At 36.1% G+C, this 22,609-nt stretch overlaps 1 protein-coding gene across 1 annotated transcript in view; it reads right to left on the bottom strand.

The window, feature by feature from the left end:
* The window catches only part of CHCHD3 (coiled-coil-helix-coiled-coil-helix domain containing 3), a 282,681-nt gene that overhangs the window by 224,309 nt on the left and 35,763 nt on the right, over positions 1-22,609 (bottom strand). Inside the window, exon 3 of the mRNA XM_024737982.1 lies at positions 2,267-2,348. Coding sequence (XP_024593750.1) covers positions 2,267-2,348 — 82 coding nt within the window. The remainder of the gene's footprint in view (positions 1-2,266; positions 2,349-22,609) is intronic.

Raw genomic sequence — 22,609 nt, 5'->3', positions numbered from 1 at the left:
GCAGTCCAGGACACAAGGAACCATCTTCTAAAACTGCTTCCAAGGCTTTACTCAATTAAGGCAACAGATACAATTATCTATAAATGCTTTGTTTCTCCAAAAAGTTGCTTTTAAAAGACAGCACAGAAAACCTTTTTAATGCTTTTTCTGAAGTTTCTTCTCTGGTTGAAAAAAGAAAAAACATAGCTATTGATTCTTCTAAGAAGTATCATACAGATAAACACACTTTTTGCCAAGATTTGACAGCTGGAAGTTTGCATGAAGAAGGCTTCAAACAAAACATATTTTTTAAAGAGAAAACAATAAAAAAGGCTGTACCACCCTCTGCTCCCCTTAAAAGTGACAGAAAATAAATTCTTTATCAGTAGTCATTTGTCCCAGGTTACAGCTAGGCTGCCAACCCCAGTCCACATGAGAGATGAAATCAGCCCTCACTGGCACCTTGTATCCATCTCATCTGCCCTTTACCTTTCATAGAACAGGAGAACAAATGGGAGCTAAGTCATGGAGGGGGAAAAAAAAAACCCCACCACAGTGAGAATTACTGTAACAAAAGCCTGTACTATAGGGGAAGAAAGGAAGACAAAAAATTCCTATGTGAAATATAATAAGCAAAGTAAATATGAAGGTCTAACCAAAAATTCCTTATTAAAATAAAATTCAATTAAAAGTAATAAAATTTCAAAGACAAGGAATTCTACCATAACACGTTGATTTTCTCTGCTTCTTAATAAAAATGGTCTGAATTTTTCTGAATATTTTAACTTCACTATCTAATTATATACTCCATCAACCTAACCCCAATTAAATAATTATGAAGTGCTGCGTGGGAAACTATTGAAATATGCGTAGACACTTTTAGCAGTACTAACTACATCTTGATTTTTAAAACCCTAAGCCATGAGCCTTCTCTCTTTCCTGAGAAAAATGATGGTCTTAATGTACAGTAAAACTCATGTCCTGTTCTACACATTTCAGGCAAATCGGACCTAGCTTATTTAGCACTTCGTCAGAGAGAAGAAATGTTAGAGAACATTTCATAAACCCTCACTTTAGAGATGAAAGATTTAAGGCCCAAAGAGGTTAAATTATACACTGAAGCCCCTATAGCCAGTGAAGACGAGAATCGAATTCAAAGATTCCTTACATTAGCTCTCTCAAGCAAACTAGTGAAGCAGCCCAACGCGCGCGCGCGCGCACACACACACACACACACACACACACACACACACACACAATCTTACAAACCATCTACTGGTAGTAGTCATTGTGCATGTGAAAGATATTTGCATAATCATATAATAATAATGCTTTGTGCTATATGGCAATTTCAGAAATAGCACAGATGGAAAGCACTTGACTCTATCTTGGATTAAAATGTACCCACATATTTCTATGAGTAAGTATATACTTTAAGTCTTTAAAAAGTAGTACTTTTACCAAAAAAAAAAATTATCTATGTTGTTTTGAATATTGCTTTCTTTTCAGTTTACAGCCTTTCAACATCTTTTTGAGTCAGCACATAAGATCTACTTGACTGTCTAATATTCCACTGTAACAAAATTCTGTGTACCATAATTCACTCATGCAGCCCTCCATGATGGGCATCTGGATTGCTTCCAGTTTTCTATTACAAAAACATTTCAGTGAACATTCTTTTAGCAGCTATTGTCAGTAGTAATGACAACAATAATATAGATGTATACAAAAAAGTCTAGAGGAATGAAATGTTCAAGAGTGGTTATCTCTGTAGGATGAAATTACAGAGGATTTTGTTTTTTCAACCTTACACTCATCTGTAACATCTCTGATTTTTTTTATCAGTAAGTGAGCATACTACTAATCAGCGCTACTTACTAACATGGGTACTATCTATAACATGTAACATTCATTATCAGCTACAGTATTGTTAACCTTAATACCATAATAGACGACGTAAGTTTCAATCATAAATATATTCATTAATTTTGAACCTAGCCTGAGAAGTGCCAGGAGAATCCTCAAGAACTACTTCTCACATATTGAAAAAACAGGGCTCAATTGTTCATGCAACTAAGAAGCACACAAGAAATGGTCATTTACAATTGAGTTTGGGAAGGGGATAACCTAGGGCTTTAACAAGCACAATACAATACCAAAAACAGCCACGTTCATACATGTTCAGCCAAATACAAATGATGAGTCTTATTATAATCATTCTTCTCCAAAAATATTCCATCAATATGACTAGTCTGCCAAAATCTGTCTCAAACAGCATGAAGCTCACCGTTTCTGATTTTCAGATTCTTTCTTGGCCTCCTCCAATGCCAGCTCCTCAGCCACTCTTCTTTTCAATTCTTCATCAGAAACTAAAATCAATAAAGAGGGGAAGGAGATAAAACAAGTGACTTCTTTAAACAAAAGCATGAGAACACTCAGGAAGACAAAGCTGAGACTAGATCTTAATAGGCAAAGTTTTGCCAGCTGGTCAGTGTCTCCTTGGAACCACCTAAGCAGGGTGGAAAAGACCAATTAGTGCACTTCAAGAGTAATTTAATCAAGAGTTCCCTGGTGGCCTAGAAATCTCCACACCTGCCAGAAGTTATAATAAACTCAAGAAGCTGCTTACTGCCCAGTGGGACTGAGCCATTAAGTACAAATTCTTTAAAATGATGTCCTACCATTAAAGTCTGACAACTGCATAGAGGGGGAGGAGAGGGTATAAGGAAGGGACTTCAGAGAGGAAAATGACACCAAAACATTCCTACTTTGATAATTAAACATTTTAAAAAATCACTTATTAGAGAAAGAAAATCATTTGTAGTTACATTCATTTTTCTATGATTTACAAAAAAGGGAATTTATGACTCATATTTAAAACCATATTTTTTGGAAAACGTCATTCAAATTCAAGTGCCAACAATTGGAGAGAGAGACAGAACAGTGCTGAGAACACGGCTGGAGCTTTCTAAATACCTAATGACTTGATCTGAAACATCTGGTCTTTCCAATTAGAAGATTTTGTACAATATGTTTTGTAAGATTCTTACAGCTATGATAGCAAATAAAATAGACAAATTTTACATACTCTTTAAGAGCCTTCCATAAGAAATAAGCAAGGACTCTTTCCTCTTCAGTACCCAAAACCCACTACCCAAAATTATGACCAAGAAAGCACCAGAAACACTTAAGATCTAGGAATACACATAGGACCTAACAAGTATTTCAACTGGTTGAGCCTACTAGATGGAAACTAGACAGTACTCTCTGCTCTTCAATGACATTTTATTTGATAATCTTGTATTATAAGCACCTTGCCTTATGGAATATGCAAAAAATGAATTACAATAGGATATGCAAAAACTTTAAAATTTAGCTGACACTGGGCAATAACAAAGAAGATACATGAAAGGTCCTAAGGATGTCTTCTTTTATTTGTGGACTATCAGAAAACAACAACATCAAAGAACATTATCAAGAAGGTGAAAAGACAACCCACAGAATGGGAGAAAATACTGGCAAATCATATAGCTGACAAGTGGCTTGTATCCGGAATATACAAAGAATTCTTACAACAGAACAACTGAACAGAACAATAAAATGACAACGAAATTAAAAATGGGCAAAGGACATAAATAGGCATTTCCCTAAAGAAGATATTCAAATGGCCAATAACTGCATGAAAAGTCACTCAACAGCATTCATCATTAGGGAAATGCAAACCAAAACCACAATGACTTACCAATTCAAACCCACTATAATCCAAAGGACAATAACAAGTGCTGGTGCGAATGTGGAGAAATTGAAACCCTCACACATTGCTGGTGGGAACGTAAAATGATGCAGTCACTATAAAAATAGTTTGGCAGTTTCTCAAAATGCTGAACAAAGTTACCATATTATCCAGCAATTCCACTGTTACGTACTGTATATATCCAAGAGAACTGAAAATATGTCTACACAGAAACGTGTACATGAGTATTATGACAGCATTATTCACAATATCCCAACAGTGAAGACAACCTAAATGCTAATCAACTGATGAAGGGATAAACAAAATGTAGTATATCCATTCAGTGTGATATTATTCAGCCATAAATAGTTATGAAGTACTAATATATGCTACAACATGGATGAATCTTGAAAACATTGTGCTAAGTGAAAGAAGCCAGACACAAAAGGTCACATATTGTATGTGCCCACTGATATGAAATGTCTAGAAAGGGCAAATCTGTAGACAAAGGAAGTAGATTAGTGGTCACACAAAATTAATTAATTAAAACTAGAACAGGGAATTGTCTGATTCAGGCAAATCTTAAGACTTTTTTTTTCAGCATTAAACGTTCAAAATAATACAAATCCCACTAGAGAAATTACAGACAGTAAGAGCTCAGCAAGGAGTCTGGATATGGATAGTCTTTGTTTTTCTATTAGCTAGACTTTAGATAAATCAGTTAACCTATCTGACTTTTGATTTCCTCATCCAAAAACAAAACCGGGTAGGTTACATAGGTGTCAGCTGGCTATGAAGTTCTCAGCTATGCACTCTATAAGGTGATGATTTTCACATTTTCATCTCCTTCTTATAAACAAGCAAAACAACGTGACACATTTTTTCAAGCTCTATTAGTAGCAAAAATTGAGACAAATATTTCACCCAATTAGTACTACCTGATCAAACTATACTCTGAAGTGTACATACCAGTTAGGATCAACACACAGTCAGACCATGTGAAAAATCACACAAATTCCCCTGATTACTTCAAATTATTGCAGCAAAATTTTTCTCATGCAAAATTCGATCAAATTCTCAATCACAATTCAACTGAATTTCACTCAATTAAAACTAGGCTTCAGTAAGACCTTGGTACACCAGGTCTAAGCATGAAGCAGTGAGATCCGTTTTCTAAGTGAGCTGATACAACATATCTTAGTAGTGCATTGTATGCCTCTTACATAAGGGCTTGCTACCAGGGGAAGAGCCAAAATCAGCAGTGAGCTTTTCATGATGATGTGATAAACCTGGAAGGGAACAGTAAGGACTCCATTACCACATGGCGACCAGCTGGGTGGCTGGGAAGGTAGCCATGCAAGAGAGACTGCAGAGAAGGAAACGCAGCTTCAAGGCTTGTCTTCCTTCTCTATATACACTCCTACCTCTCATGCCTGCCAAGCCACCTGCCGTGGGGGTGAGGCGGTAAATACTGATAGATGGAGATAATGGTGGTATCACCTAGGGAGGCCAAGAGGGGAGGGAGAAAGATGGGAAGAGGAAGCACAAGAGATGCAAAGGTCAGGGAAGCTCCAGAAGCCACTGAAGAAGACATGCCCAAGGGACCGGCTAGCTCACATCACTTCTGGTCAAAGGACTAAAGCATAGCTGTCTCTCTAACGCCCTAGCTATTTCTGGAAAAGAAACACACACACACAAACACACAAAACTTTTGGGTCTCACGTCCAAGGTCACAGCTGAAAAAGTAATTACCTTAGCTATAATGGAGAATTTAAAATAACAAAAGATAAAACATGACCAAGCATAAAGAGTTTAAAATCTAAAATAGCAATTCAAAGCCCAGGCAGGAAAATAAACCAGCGTGGTAATGGGTTTTGAGCAAATCTAAGTTTCAAGTTATTTGTTTTTCAATCAATAGAATACAGAAAGCAACAACATATTTCTTCTGATAGGTCTGGTCCAAAGTGCATAAGGGAAAAAGATATACCATTTGGAGACCAATATTCAAAATGGCTTTTCTGAAAACCCTCTTTTCAGCTTCAGGATCTGAACATTCTCTCAAATAAAACTGTTATTAAACTAAAAGGTCAGTGTTTCAGGATAGACTACTTTAAAAGAAGCACAGAAAGGCCAACTTTGCCTATTAGCACAGTGAGTTTCCCGTAGATCTTTGAGGACTGGCAGAGTTTGTGAAATGAGAAAAAGTAAAAATGAGAAACTTTCAAGCCATATAAATCAGACTGGCCACGGAAACCTGCAAAACAAGTTCCGGCTCAGTAAGTAGGGTTCTAAAACTTTCACATAACGTACACACTTCCCTTTTAAAATGTATTAAGACAAAAGGATGCTTTCTTCACACACTTGTACTCTGTACTTGCTAAAATGTTCTCAGAAGCGATTTTTTTTTCCTCAATGAACACAAAGACTGGCATTTTGTCAGTTAGTTATAGGTGATACAACACTAACCATAAAACACGTGAGAAAAAAATCAAGCATTACAATGGCCTGGTTAGAGCAAGTCGGCCCTAAACCCTTTATTTGAAACTACTATTGAAAATAAGAAATATTTGTATTAAAAGCAGCTCAAATTTTTGTTCGTTTTTAGTAAACAACATTCTAAACAAATGTTTTGGTTAGTCCAAAGGCAGCTTTACTGACCGCCTAGCAATCTTTTGCTCCCCTTAGCCACATTCTAAATTTTTAAGTTAAATTCTTAAGAAATTCTAAGAATCTCTAATTTCTAATTTCAGGATCAAATAAAAAACTCCTAACCTTATACTACATGATTCTTAGTATTCTTAGGAACTGTGAATACCATGGTCTTAATTCTCAGAGAAAGTGTAGCATACATTTATTACACCTCACCTGTGTTCTATGTTACATGACAGGGTCCTAATTCTGTTTTCAGAAACTGGTTAAACGAGGGGTAGAGAGGGAAGGAGTGGAGAAGATGGGACACTATATTTAAGACAGTTCCTTGAATGGTGGACAGAAATGACTCCAAAAGATGAAATGACTTCATGAATGGCTCATCATCTATGAAAAAAACAAAGACTGAAAATACAACCATGATTGGAGACTTACACAGATTCCCTGGACCTCAAGGGACATACCAATTTCCTTTGTAACGTTTTCCGCTATGACTTTCCCTTTCTTTCATTTTCCTAGCATAATCCTTACAGTATAATTCCCTCCCCAATTACAGTATTTCTGAAACAATCTCCGCAAGTTACTTAATAAAAATTATGGCTTGCCTATTAGAAAAATGTCAGGTCCTTTGGGATTTTTCCTTTATTCCATTTCTTTCTGGTTTTACCATTTACTGATACATACCATGTCCAATTTTATAAGCCCTATTATTTTCATATGCTAGTTTAAAAACACCAAAGAGAACTATGAAAATCTACTCTCAGAAGAAAATAAATGTATGTAATTGCATAGCACAAGCAGCAGATTTTAGATAAACACTGGATTCTGCCAGGATTGAGATAGCTGAGCCAAAGCTTATACCGTAAGATACAGCCAAATTAAATTTTCAGCTCCACAGAAATATCCATTAATCTTATAATTTCAATAAATTCATTAATACAAAAAAAGCACTGATTGTTTAAAAAATAATAACGGAAGCATCCATGCAATCAATGAAATACAACACACAGTTTATCAGAAGTAAATGACTCACAGCATGTGGGTTGCAGGATAATTCTTGTCTTGCTCCTTATCTTATAAAAGGTACAGAGTTTGATTAGAAGAGTCAAAAGATGGCTAGAATAAATCTCAGGGGTCAGAAAGAAACATGTAACAGTTTGCCATTATCCATTTGTGGCACCATCTAGTTAGCAGACAAACCTGAGTTAAACACACACACAGAGTGTGTTAAGTATGATGATATTCAGCTGACAATAACATTTACTATCACCTTAAGGATAACGTACCCTAAGACTGCCTTCAAAAAAATGCCATTTGTCTAGATACCCGGCAGGGTAACTGAGGCCACTTATACATTAAAGCTAACGACAATGTTGGAATGAAAATCCTTAACTGCAGTTTCAAAACCATAAATATCAAATGAGAAGACACCGTGTTACAGTTTGGCAACCTAAACATTAACTGTATCAGGTTAATGGCTTATTTTGTAGTATTATTGCTCCATCAGGATTTATATACCTTCATAAATTTCTAATTTGAATGGCATAATATGCAAATAATGTCCATTTGATTGTTTTGCTTCACAACAAGCACTCGTGGAAACCAGCTCCACAATACATTCTATGTGAAAACAAAGATCAATACCAGACTGCAGATGCTGTATAGCAACAGACAAGCTCATCACTCATATTCTACAGTTTCCACATCTTTAAGTAGACAATTCATAAAACCAGTATTGAGAATCAGATACACCTAGTATTTCATGTCTTAATATCCTGAATAATAGTTGCAAGACCTCACAAAGCCTCTAGGAAAATAAGATCTATAATTTAAATTAAAAAATAATAATTACCTCTGGATATTGCTTTTTGATGCATAGCTTATTTTTTTTGTTTGTTTCACAAATGGATGTATTTTGTTCACTGGAGATAAAACTATCAATTCAACAGCGTTAAATCTCCAACCCCAAATGAAGTACCAAAACCACCCAAACCTGTTTCTTTCTTTCCAACAGTCCTGAGTGTGGCTGCATTCAAAGGCTTCTCCATAAAGACTCATGACATTCAAAGAGGACCAAGCTGGAAATAAAGGCGGTTCCCATCTAGCCCTGGTTTTGCCACAATTCGTTTTTGTGATTTTGCTCAAAAACACATCATTGCTTTAGGCCGAAGCTGTCTCCTCTATAAAATGAGAACCCAAACTAGAAAATCTCCAACAGCCGTCCCCTTATACAGCAGTGTTAAATGGGACTGAATTCATGCTTGAGCCTCCACTTCCCCTTAAAGCCCGATAACATGAAGGTGAAAGAATAAAAGGGTCTATCGTTGACAACATATACTGCCAATTGTTCCTCTGAAGTGACACTCCACTCATTTGGAAAAACTGTCTGTCAAATACCCTGCAAACTAACAAAAACATCCTCTAGGCTTTACAGACAAAGCAAAAATAAAGAGGGAAGGAAGGACAGGGTGGGAGAGGGAGGAATATTGTGCAGGCTCTTCTAGGCACATAGCAGATGTTCAATAAAAATGTGTTAATCGTTTGATCTGTGGAGTCAAACATCAGTCGTTAGGTGAAATGATTCACCAACTTTTTGGGTAGCTTAGGGACGATTTAGAAAAAACATAGCACACACTCTGCAAAATCGCATATAATCTAAGTAAAAAATGTGGACTGCCATTCAAAAAAGAAATTCAAGACAAATAAGCACCTTCTCCCCAACTCTCCACGCCACTGCCGCCACCACCAACCACCACCAGGTTTCTGTTCCTGTGGACCCTCCTGTACAGAAAATTGAGCCACCACTACCAACAGTATATTTTTTATAAAGGAGAGAAGGATGGGTATTCATTGTAAGCTTACTGTACTGGCTATAAGGTTTATTTTAATGCTTAAGCTCAGGTTTCTATTCTATGGTCAACTATATGAAGTTATTTTTGTTTGTTTAATTATTTTCTCCCAAATCAAGTGACCTCAAGGAATACACAAACTAGGGAAATCAATGAATTCACTAGGTAGTAAATCCACATTGACTTAATCCTATGCTAGGCTTTATAAGAGACGGAGACATATGGTCCCTACCATTAAGGAGATAAGAGTCTGAGTTATTAAAATTGTACTTTGAGGGTTTAGTATTAATGACACTTACAAAGGCGGGCTGTAGTCATGGAGTATTTCATGAAGGAGGAGGGACACAAGCAAGGACGTACGTTAGACAGATGGAAAGGAAACCAAACAAAGCTTGTTTGTAAGAAAAAAAAAATGAAGGGTAAATTATGCTCAATTGTGAGGAGCCTTGAAAACTAGGCAAGAGTTTGGGTAAGAAATATTAATAGGGCATCATGGACAGTTGTTTAAAAATGAAAATAATGAACATTTTGGTACATGACTCTTTTTGAATTATGGTTTTCTCAGGATATATGCCCAGTAGTGGGATTGCTAGGTCATATGGTAGTTCTATTTGTAGTTTTTTAAGGAAGCTCCATACTGTTCTCCATAGTGGCTGTATCAATTTACATTCCCACCAACAGTGCAAGAGGGTTCCCTTTTCTCCACACCCTCTCCAGCATTTATCGTTTCTAGATTTTTTGATGATGGCCATTCTGACCGGTGTGAGATGATACCTCACTGCAGTTTTGATTTGCATTTCTCTAATGATTAATGATGTTGAGCATTCTTTCATGTGTTGTTGGCAATCTGTGTGTCTTCTTTGGAGAAACGTCTATTTAGATCTTCTGCCCATTTTTGGATTGGGTTGTTTGTTTTTTTGTTATTGAGCTGCATGTAAATTTTGGAAATTAATCCTTCATCAGTTGCTTCATTTGCAAATATTTTCTCCCATTCTGAGGGTTGTCTTTTTGTCTTGTTTATGGTTTCCTTTGCTGTGCAAAAGCTTTTAAGTTTCATTAGGTCCCATTTGTTTATTTTTGTTTTTATTTCCATTTCTCTAGGAGGTAGGTCAAAAAGGATCACTGCAGCTCTATTTACAATAGCCAGGACATGGAAGCAACCTAAGTGTCCATCAACAGATGAATGGGTAAAGAAGATGTGGCACATATATATACAATGGAATATTACTCAGCCATAAAAAGAAACAAAACTGAGTTATTTGTAGTGAGGTGGATGGACCTAGAGTCTGTCATAGAGTGAAGTTAAGTCAGAAAGAGAAAAACAAATACCGTATGCTAACACATATATATGGAATCTAAAAAAAAAAAAAAAGGTCATGAGGAACCTAGGGGTAAGACAGGAATAAGGATGCAGACCTGCTAGAGAATGGACTTGGGGATAGGGGGAGGGGGAGGCTGTGACGGGGTGGGGGAGTGGCATGGACATATATACACTACCAAGCGTGGGATGGATAGCTAGTGGGAAGCAGCCACATGGCAAAGGGAGATCAGCTCGGTGCTTTGTGACCGCCTTAGAGGGGTGGAATGGGAAGGGTGGGAGGAAGGGAGACGCAAGAGGGAAGAGATATGGGAACTCGTGTATAACTGATTCACTTTGTTGTAAAGCAGAAACTAACACACCATTGTAAAGCAATTATACTCCAATAAAGATGTTAAAAAAAAAAAGAAAATAATGCAGTGAAATGGGGCATTACAAGAAGTCTAATCTGGCAAAGATATGCAGATTAACTGGATGGGGAAAGCGTAAAGCAATGAGTGGTTCTCAAAGTACAGCCTCATTTTCTCTGCCCAGCCCCGCCCCCGCCCCCCATCCCCCAGCAGCATCACTTGGAACTTGTTAGAAATGCAAATATTTCAGACTCACCCCAGAACTATACATCAGAAACCCTGGGGGGAGGGGCCCAGCAATCTGTGTGCTAACAAGCCCACCATTTCAGATGTTTGCTCAAGTTTGAGAGACACGGGCATAAGGTGATGAGGATACTGGCCATAAAGATGGAGTCTAAGATGCAAGGGCTTTCATGGGAAAAACTGGTCATCTGTTACTGACCGAGAGATGAAAGAGAAAGAAGTCAAAGGTGCACCCAGATGCCAGAAAACTAATACCCATGATGGTCAATTAAGGAAAGAAGGAGAGGCTGTTTGGGGAAGAAAGATAATGAGTTCAGTTTCAGACACAGTCAATTGAAAGTAATGGTAGAATCACCACATGGAATTGTACGCAATTAGATATTTGAACCTGAAATTCAGATTTGATTTGAGACTTGGCTGGAAATGCTGATTTGGGAATGACTGTTACAGATCTCAGCTCAGTGAATTCTCTTGTAAAAAAATAAAATGTATAAAGAGAAAAGAGTAGAAGGCTAGGAATAGGCCTTAAGAATTCATCAGATGAAGGAGAGGAGAGAAAGAAGAACATCATTAGAGACAAAGAAGGAATGGAATGGAATGGAATGGAATGGAAGAAATGAACCAAGGTACCATGTGCAGAAATGATAAACAGATTTCATCTCATGCGCCAATTCCGATCAACTGGCAGCAGCGGCCTGGGATGCTGTGTGCAGGACTCCAAGGCCTAGTCCAGGTTCAGGAAGGAGGAAGATCTGGCAGCATGGCTTACAATTACCTGTCATCCCAGGGAGTGCATGGAAATCAGATGGTTTGGGCATCAGGAATCAGTGGGAGGAGGACAACGGAAGGCAGCAATTATAGGCCTCTCTTCAAGTTTAGAAATGAAACAAAAAGGAATGAGGTGGAAAAATTATAAATAAAAGATGATTTTCACAATTGGTGGAGATCTGTGCGTGTTTGAAGGGCAGTCATAATCAGTAATCTGCAACTAAATTATAAAACACTGATGAATGCTAGTGATTGTTGCTCGAAAGTAATTTAGAGTAAAATGTATACATTATTCAATACCTGGTTGTACAGTAACACAGACCAATTCACATTGACATATCATATTTCAGTCCACCTTCCTAATTATCACACTGATGCAAGCAAGGTTCATAGCACATTTTTTAAAACGTATATTTTATAACAGTAAAACAGTGGACAAGCCTACTTCCATGTGCTAAAAAACTTTAACCAAGACTAATGTCCTTACCTAAGTAACTTGCTTTGGTAAATAGAAAGTCAAAACCATTCCAATACTTAGAGTCATAAATCATTCTTCCTTCTTCCTACTGTTATGAACTAGTGTGTGCTTTTTAGCAATAAAAACTGTATTTTATCCAAAAAATCCATTAACTGCTAACAAAATTCCTAAATTCAACTAAAATATTTAGTACTTCAAACTCTGACCAACACTATTTTCTAAGGGAGACTTTAAATGTATCTTTGCACGTAATCAAAGCCCGAGGAAATCAAAAGACTCAAAAGTCTGAAAATAAAATCTATCTTCTAATCCACCTACAGCCCTGGGAAATGTCAACTAACTCCAATCTCATGACTTTTCTTCTTTTAAATGAAAATAAAAGTTCTGACCCAATTACGGCCCTTTTTATAAGGGGGAAAAAAAGAGTCCTATTTCTAGATACTGGTCCACTACTAGGCAGCAGAAATAGCTGGAGGATCACATATAGTCAGACCTCTGGGCTTCAGTGGCTTCATTTACAGCCCATTAGGGTGCGATGCCAAAAAGGACCTATTTAACCCACAAGCTAACTGCTGCAGAACAACGGCCTCTCCTGGGAAGTTTTAAATAAAGCAGATTTTACACCCATGCTTGATTCATATGTTATTTATGGTAGTTCAAATATATTAAAACTGTGAGACAGCATAATACATATTGGTATAACACTTCTCATTAAACTATTGTGCAATACCCCGTGCTTTGTATTTTTTATTTAATTCACACTGTGATAATTAGGTCAGCCTCTCTTTTATCTGTAACCCTGTTATTTTTTCCTTCATCTAACGAATATCCACCTATTGTTCCGAAAACACTATTTCAATGTAGTCGTAAGTGGTCATAATCTCTAATAGAACAAAAATAATTCTCTGTGAAGCACTGCGGAAGCTCTGTGAATTCACTGATCACAGACGACTTCACCATCTTTAAGACACGAGACTGTGCACAAGAATTTCAAGAACAAAGGCCCTGTCCTATCTTTAAATGCAAGAACGTACTTAACCTTTTTTCTAAAAGTAAAATAAATTATCCACAGTCAAGTTAGACTGAACAGAAGAGTAAAAACATTTATTATGATTATATCCCTAATGATCCACAAATTTCCTTCATACCAATGTCATACAGAGAAAGGAGGTGGAACACTTTGTCTTTCAGAAGTGGTTCATTTGTGTAACTTACACCATGAGCTATGTAAGGCTCCAGGATGTAAATCCTTCAGAACACCTGGGATGACATAAAAGGTCCTTGTTCAGACCGTGGTTTTCTCCCTTGTCAGCCCCTATGCTGCCTTTCTGTAGCAAATATTTTGTAATACTCCCTTTACTATGCTGAAAATAAATGGATAATACAGACACGAGAGTTTTAATCAATATAATACCCTAAGTGTAACATTAAAAAAAGAAATAAAAAGAAACTAATTTATAACGAATAATGGCAATTTACTATGTAAATGCTCAAATCTACAGTAGATAAAATAAAAGAGTCTGACTCTTGAGCTTATAAGTTAAGCCACCACAAATGCAATAGCTACAGTTATTGCAACAGAGCAGCTGCATTCCCAGAAAATTCAGTGTATCTTAAAACCACGGAAAACATACTTTCTGTTGATACATAAAACACTTAAGTTCTGGGCTGGGTAAGCGGGTTTTCAGCTATGTGAATTTCTGATGGGACATTCTGAAATCGAGGGCACAGGACAATCGTTCAAGGGGGCAGAACTATCCGAGGCACTGCAAGATGTCTAGATCCCTGCCCACCCCACTAAACACCAGCAGCTCCCCCACACATTTCCCAAATGCCTCCCTGGAAGCAGTACTGCCCCACCACTGAGCACCACTGCCTTAGACCAGGCTAAAATACTCACCCTGATAAAAAAAAGATAACCATGAGAAACCTAGCTACTTTAAGGTTTGTATGACAACTGACAGTCCCAAATAATGCAATTACAGTAATACACTTTTCAAACACAGATAAATATTTGGAGATGACAGCAAAGTGCCTTCCTCCCATGGGATCTCTGCCTCGAGGTGCCCAAGTATTACCAGCTTCCTCTCTCTCCATACTCACCAAAGTCACATTTGCCCAGTCCCACTCATACAGATCATCTCGATTTTCCTTCTGGTATCCAACATCACTTTGTGCTAATCATCATACTATTTTTTCCCTCTCCTGATGCCTCAAAAAATGTCATCCAAGGACAAAGACTTCATTATGAATCCAACGGAAATGGAAAGTGGGTACAAATTACAGCCTAAAGACCCCAGCTCACTGTTATAATATCACAAGAATGCACAGATACAGGTTGATACCCATCTATCCGAACTATTCAAATGTATTAAGCATTCACAGACATTTTCAGATTAATGCCTTTATGAGAACAACTTCCCAAGCACAGATTTATTTCAAGCTGCCACACTTTCCATCAAAACTACCTACATCAGATAGCTCTTGGACAACTAAAACTATATGTTTCATAGGTGACAATATCAGAATTAATATTGAACAAACAGTTCAAAAAGGCCATATCATTTTTATATTCAAAGAAAATGAGAAAAGGATTTAAAGTTATTAACTCTAAGTTAACTTATAATAATTCACAAAGATTCTATTTTAAAATTAAGGAAGTGAATGGTTTAATAAGGAATAATTTCTCTATAAAAACCAAAAATAAATTAGCTTTCACTACAGCATATAATATGAAACTATCTAGAATAAATGGTAGGAAGGCTGCAAGAATAAGTACAATCTAAACACATGATACTTTAAAAGAAATGAATTTACGTTAAACTCTTTTAAAAAGTGTTACAGGTAGAGGTCCCTAGGAACTACTTTAATGAAGCTCATAATTAGAATACCAACTTATTCTCTGTAAACAGTAATGTCCAATGTACGTGATGATTCCATAAAATAATTTGCTAAGTAATTTGAGATCTCCCCTTGGAATTTTCTTACTAAACCCTCCCTCACTTCTACCCCCATCACCCACCCCCACCTTGTTTCGTATGAGTAAACATAAATCTTCTCTAATTTCATGACAAACTGTAAATTAAATGAATCCAAACTAATAAGATTTTGCTCTGTGCTTTAACACTTATAAATGGCTTTAACATATTTGATCTCAGTTATATAATTTATAGAGAATTTAACAGTAAGAAATTAATCTAAGACATTATTCATATATAACATAAAAATATCCTTAAAAGGATAAAATGTTCAGATTTAAGTTGATATGCATCTGAAACATGGCCATAAAATAATTATAATGATATAACATGCCACACATGAAAGACCTTCATTTTATAATCGCAACCATGGGTGTGGTGTGTGTGTGTGTGTGTGTGTGTGTGTGTGTGTACGCAATAGGATTGTGAAATACAGAAGCATGTCATATTTGATTTCTTTTAAATGGACATAAAAACAGAGCTCAATGAGCAGAACAAAATTTTAATTAAAGAATCAGGTTTAAAGAGACCTGCGTTCTCTTCCTGACTCTACCCATAAATTACCAATGACGTTTCTCTTGAAGATGATATGAAGTGAAATGAGGAGGTATTTTAAGTCCAAAAATGAACTCATTACAAAAACAGGAACTCCCTTCCACTGAAGAACCACGAGCAAAACTCCTGACTGATGCTGTGTAACATTTCATTGAGCCAATACTATAGTTTGCAAGAGGCTATTTTAAGCTGTATATCCTTCAGAATGTCAACATGCTAGGATTTACAATTTCTTCAACCTACAGAAAAGATTATGTAACAAAAGAATTTGTGGTGCATCTTTCAAGAGAATTTAGGATCTGGCTTGATGTCCAGGTCCAATTACATAAAAGTATTTTAGATTCTGATCTCCAAGGTTCACATATTTATTGTAAATGAATTTGATCTGACAGTAACAAGACAATCTGAATCTCTTTCACTGTCTTTGAACAGTGCTAAGGTCACTGATTATGACGAATGATGAGAAGACTAAAGGGTAAAGTAAAACCGATGTTGATCAAGTGTTGTCTAAAAATTCATTTTCATGGCCAGTTTAAATGACTATTAAATCTTCCTCTTAGAAACATGAAGGCTGGTGGCAATGAGAAAGACAACGAGGAAGAGCAATATATATTTTATACATAAAACGATGAAAACCTGGAAACAAATTAAATATCGAAAAACAGGAAAATGGTCAAATAGTAAAATACAACAGCCATATAATAAAATATTAAGCTAATATTAAGAAACAGTTATTAAAGAATATTAATCCCAGGAAAATATTCTCACAAGTAAGTGAAAAGGACTAGATACTAAACTAAAAATACTGTTGCTCTTCATTTTGTTTTATATACATCCAGCTCTGAAAAAAGCACAAGAAATACATACACATATGTGGCCTGGAATGATATATACAAAAATGATAATGATTATCTTTGAATTTTTCTTTCTCTCTTTATACTTAACAGTATTTTTTACCAAAAACACATTTTTACATTCATAATCATTTTAAGAAAAGTTCCAGTTTTTACAGAAACCCTGTATCAAGTCAATCATGAACATCAAATGTACAAATTATATCAGTTTAGCTAACAGAAGTTCAAACCACATTTACACCAAAAGAGAGTTGGCTGGGATTAAAGTGTCCCCAAAATGAGCACCACAAGATTCAAGAAAACAAAACTGGTTTTCATTTTTTCCTTTTACCCCACAGCCATCCTGCCTACACCGCATTAAAAGAGACTATGTATTCTTTTTTTTTAAGGTTATTTTTTATTATTTATTTTTTATACAGCAGAGTCTTATTAGTTATCTATTTTACACATATTAGTGTATATGTCAATCCCAATCTCCCAATTCATGCTACCACCATCAATCACCCCCACCCCTGCTTTCCCCCAAAACAGACTATGTATTCTTAAAAGGCAAATTACTCAAAGAAAAAACAATCACACACCATTACTATAATAAAGTCTGGGGGAGCATTATTTCTAGCACACAGTTTCTTATTACACTGTCTGGAGGCATACCACACAACAAGGGCTATTTGACAAAGAGTTCTTATGGAATGAAAATGATGAAATTCAAAGTGCCAGAAAAAAGATGGCCATATTAAACATAGGTAGAAAATGGGGGGAATCTTAGCCAAAATACTCTCTTTTCAATTCAGTTTTTCAAGTAGCATTTAATTTTTTGCCTTCCATTTAGATTTTTCAATTGATAACACCAGTAGCCCTAGTAAAATGAATGATATGTTACCAAGGACAGCTGATGAAAAATTCTTAGTCACTGACTTAAGCAATCAGCTGAGGTTAAGCTAAGACAGATAAAAGGAATGAAAGATAACCACTGATAGGATTTTCTACATCAGCAACAAATATTCACAACATAACGATGGTGAAGCTCCATGGAGATACACTTCCCACATGTAGCAGTCACTGCTACAAAGTGTCACTATATTTTGGGGTGTTCTACAAAATCACTCTATAAAATATCCATTTGGGCTGTGAAACAGACAATAGAGACCTATTTTATTCCACACAGGCATAGGCTAAAAGAAAATATAACATCAACTATAAACTTTAACTATTATATCTATCATTACATTCTTGTTACCACTAGTAAAATAAAACATTCAATGTTCTTTGCTTGCTGACTAGAGTTATACTTAGTAGGAAATATGTATCAAAATTTAGCTTTGTTTCCTTAAAATGGAATCTGACAACTTCTCACTGGGCCTGAAGCATTTCTAGTAAAAGCTATTATTCAATGTACCAAATTTTCATTTTTTTAAGTTGCTTAGTGCATGCACACACTGCAATCACTGGCTAAGATGAAAAGGTTTTAAATACCTATTTGTGGGAATTGTACCTCAACAACAAACATCAAAACCATCACTTTTCACAAAGCTTTCAAGATAGGGTAGCAATGACAAATGATGGGACACTATAATAGATACTACAGCTTTATCTTGACTTTCATCTTATTTATTTGGGTTTAAAGGAAAATCAAACTAAATTATTCACTCCTTGCAGTATTAGAGGAATCCTCAGATGCTGTTTATGCAGTTTGGATATAAACTGAAAATATCAAGTCTTTTCAATTTTTCATCCATGCTGATAAATCAGGAGTAACTAAAATCCAAACAGGAATTCAGACATGTGAGAAAAGTGAAGTGTTTGTAACCAAAATATTCCAACATAACTCAGCTTTATTTCGACAAGAACTTGTGTCTCAGGGTTACCAACATTTTCAGCACTTAGAATCTTGGCTCTACCTTTTTCCACTCTCACCTGGGAATCCAAAGAAAATTATGAATGACTATCATAGCACAGACTGCCATAAAGGCAATGCATGCTTGGGCACAGAGCTGATCAGAATAAAGACAACAGTCTCCAGCCTGGCTTGCAGTCACGTAGCCTCATGACTACATTCTGACTAATAATATGTGAGTGGACGTGGCACGTGCGGCTTCTAAGCTATTCCCCACGGCATGGGCTAGAGGACAGCTGGGAGCCATTGTGGACCATATGGATAAGGGAAACACCTTAGGGATGCAGAGCAATAAGACAGAAGGAGCCTGGGTGCCCAAATTAAGGAATCATCAAATTACCCAAAATGTTATATAAAAGTAAAATTCTAACTTTTCAAGTCACTGTTACTTGGGGTCTCCATTAGATAGTGGAACCTATCTTCTACCCCATATACCCTGATAAAACATGGCAAAAATTCGAAATTCTAATTTACCTTTTCTCAGACCTAGAAGAATCAAAGACAGCCTCAAAAACATGCACACGTAAGAGAAGAAGCTAAAAAATTAGCTACGTTGAGTATACTTGAAAGAGGTGGAAGAAACTTGAGGGCAGAAGTCTATATACATGCCCTAGGAAAGTCTCCTCATCCAGATATGCCTAATAGGAGGAAGCGAAAATCAATGAGGTGCTTTGTCCAAACCAGGGTAAGTCATTTAAGCAAGTTATTCAACCTCTTTAGAAGAGAATGTCAGCTCTAGAATCAGACTGCCTAGATCTAAAACCCTGCTCTGCCATTTGTTATATTCGCATCTTTAGTCATTAGCTTTCCTGTGACTCAGTCTTCTCACCTGTAAAGTGGGTATAATAAAAGTAACCATTAATAAAAATGTTGTGAGAATCACATCACCTTCTGACATATACCAATACCACATCAGATTACACTTCCACTCCCATAAACCTATTTTACCCAAAACCCCATACAAACAGTCCTCAAATTTCAAATAACCTGAAATTTACTGACTACTCATTTTCTACCCTGGCAATTCTTCAAGGTTCCATCCCACCATCTACTGCCTGTTTAATATCAATCTAACATAATCATACTACCTACAGATTAGCAATTCACTAACTTTCCACCACCTATCCGGCAAGCTAAACCTTTGTGAGAAAATGTTCCAGCTATCTCAAAGTTTGTTGAGAATCTGACTAGGTGAAGCAACGCTCTTACATTTTTTCCTTCTCTCTTCTCATGCAGCATTCTGCATAACAGCAGCAAGGATACAACACAAATCCTACTAAATCTACTCCCCCCCCCCCTTTTTTTTTTTTTTTACAGATTTTCTTTTATTGCAAATTCACTAAGCAGCATTCAAAACAAAAGAATTGATTAAATCACAAGTTCACTCTTCCCATCTCCACCCCTCCCAAACATCTGTACGAAACTCCAACGTGAGCATCCTGTCCTGGGTGTTCCACCTAGGAACCCCACTTCCACTACTCTACATTCTGCTGTTAAACTTCAGAAATTCCTAAATCCCAAAACAAACAACTGCACTACTTCAATACTCCCTTTGATATGTTAATAGTCCCTAAGAGAACTTCAACAACTAACAGCTGAAAAGTAAACATTAGTTTAGGTCTAAAACAGTCTGCTTGGGCATAAGTTAGGTGAAATATTAATACATTAGAGCTTCTGGTAATGTTTTTAGCATTACTGTTAAAATTCCACAAGAAGATAATTATTTTAAGCATGCCATGACAGATTTGCTGCATTCTTAAGAAATGCAAATTATATCCAGGGGCCCTTTTTTTCCAATATAGCATGTCCAATTTTATAAAAGATGTAAATAGAGAATTACAATCCACTTAAACATATTCACTTAATAGCAAGCTTGGTTGAAACACATCTTTTATTTTTTTAAGTGAGCAATACTTGTGCTTTTATAATCTTAAAATGCTTCTCTTACTCACACTGCAGTAATATTTCTTCATTTTCCTAAGATTCTCTCAAATAATCTTAGGTTGCCCTTTGAGTATCCACAATTACTGTAACTTTAAACATCCTTGCAGCACAGGACAGACCTTCAAAGGCTTAACATCAAGAGAACACCCTCGAAGGGAGTCTTACAGTATGGCAAGCTCTTTTACTCAAATCATCCTTATCCTAGCAAGAAGTAGGGATCTTGGCATCCCTGTTACGTGATAGTCATTACAATCAAATATGCAATAACATAGGGAACCAAGCCCTATAATAACATAGGGCCAATATACTGCTAAAGTCATTTAAAGCTGGCCAGTGTGTACATGTTCCCATACACTCTCCTCATCGCAGAAACTGGGAAGATGTATCATTTCCTTTCCCAAAGCTTTTCTCCCCGCTACACATTCCAATGGACAACTGCATTTCTAAACACTACTAGAAGTGCAAATCTTCTCACAATAGTACAATCTTAAAAGAAACCCATGGTAATTTTTTTTAAATAACTTGTAATTTGTATGTCACATGATAAAGAGATTTTAAATTTAAAACATTTGCTCATAAATTACTATTAAGATCATGACAAGGTTTATTATAATATCTTCCTATAGCATTTATAATATATCAAGGTAAAATTCAACTTGTTTCAATCTTTCGTTATGCAAAAATAAAAATTTCATAACTGACATATTATGTTTGGTTTGGGGACCAATAGTATTTTTAAATATAATATCAAAAATAAACAAAAACTGCTTTCATGATCTAATGTTCAGAACTCTTACATTTTGTACTTAAGTAAACTAAGGGGTTTAATTTTAGACCTGTGTTTTATTTCTAAATGACAAGATAAGAGAGAAGATTTCAGAGCGTTATTTGTAAATGCGAATACATTTGGGGGAGGATAGTTTTTATTTCCAAAAAAAAGCAAAACTGAAAAATCACCATATTTTTCTCTTTTTAACATTAAGCATTAAAATATAGGCACACCTCAATGTGCTATATGAGAATTTTTATCAAATGAATACGGCTTACTAATGTAGTGAAAAGCACCCTAAAGCTAATTTTCAGAACCATCATCATTTTTATTTTGTTCATTAACGTGCTTTTTCATCATCAGAGTCCCATATGTTTCTAGACTTTAACCAATAATCCATTATAGGCATAAATTAAATACTACATGACTATGAATAAAAATTTTAAACTACATAAATGTCTAATCACCATGGCAGGTAGGAATATACCTATGTGTGATAAAGCAAATCAGGGACTGAAGCCCTTTTGCCTGATCTCCACTGACAATAACAAAACTCCTTAGACACGCAAATAAAATATTTAAATAATTGTCTTATTGCTGGATTTGTTAAGAGAATTTTAAATATCCTCCATTAGAGCTTTTAGCAGCAATGTGCTCTCCAGAACACTGTCATTCAAGTCCCCAGTTGAGAAATACTGCTTTAGAATGGTACAAAATACCAACCTAAGCAGACATGGATTCTTTCAAACTTTCCTGATAATTGGTTAAATGCCTATGTTTTTAGGTTTCAGGAGTTTCCTACTGGGATGCAGAAAAATAACATTAATGGGGGAAGGAGGACAGTTATACAAAAAATGTCATTATAAAAAGAAGTACTTACTAAAAGAAAAAAATGTACTATTCAACTTATATGCCAAATTTAAAATGATTTGTTCTCAGATAATCAGGAGTTAATAGTATTCTCCAGCCCCACTGTAAGCAAAAGTCTTATAAATATTCAGGCCAAAAGCTTTTGCAAACTACTTGCATCAAGTACAAAAAGCTAGACTCTAAGTGTTGGTAATGATTAGGAAAAAAAACAAACTGGAGGTTGGGAAGAGTGGAGGGAAAGAATGCATATGGCAGAAGAGAAGTTCAGTAGATGTTCCTGCAGGGCCGACTTCGGAGAGAGAATCAAGGAAGCTGAGTGAAGCGCATACTTGTCTGGAAGCATCCTCCTTGGGAGGAGATGGGACTGAGGAGCTG

This window comes from Neophocaena asiaeorientalis, unplaced genomic scaffold (assembly GCF_003031525.2).
Source record: "Neophocaena asiaeorientalis asiaeorientalis breed wild unplaced genomic scaffold, Neophocaena_asiaeorientalis_V1.1 scaffold364, whole genome shotgun sequence".
Lineage (NCBI taxonomy): Eukaryota > Metazoa > Chordata > Mammalia > Artiodactyla > Phocoenidae > Neophocaena > Neophocaena asiaeorientalis.
This window is presented reverse-complemented; position numbering and strand designations above follow the sequence as displayed.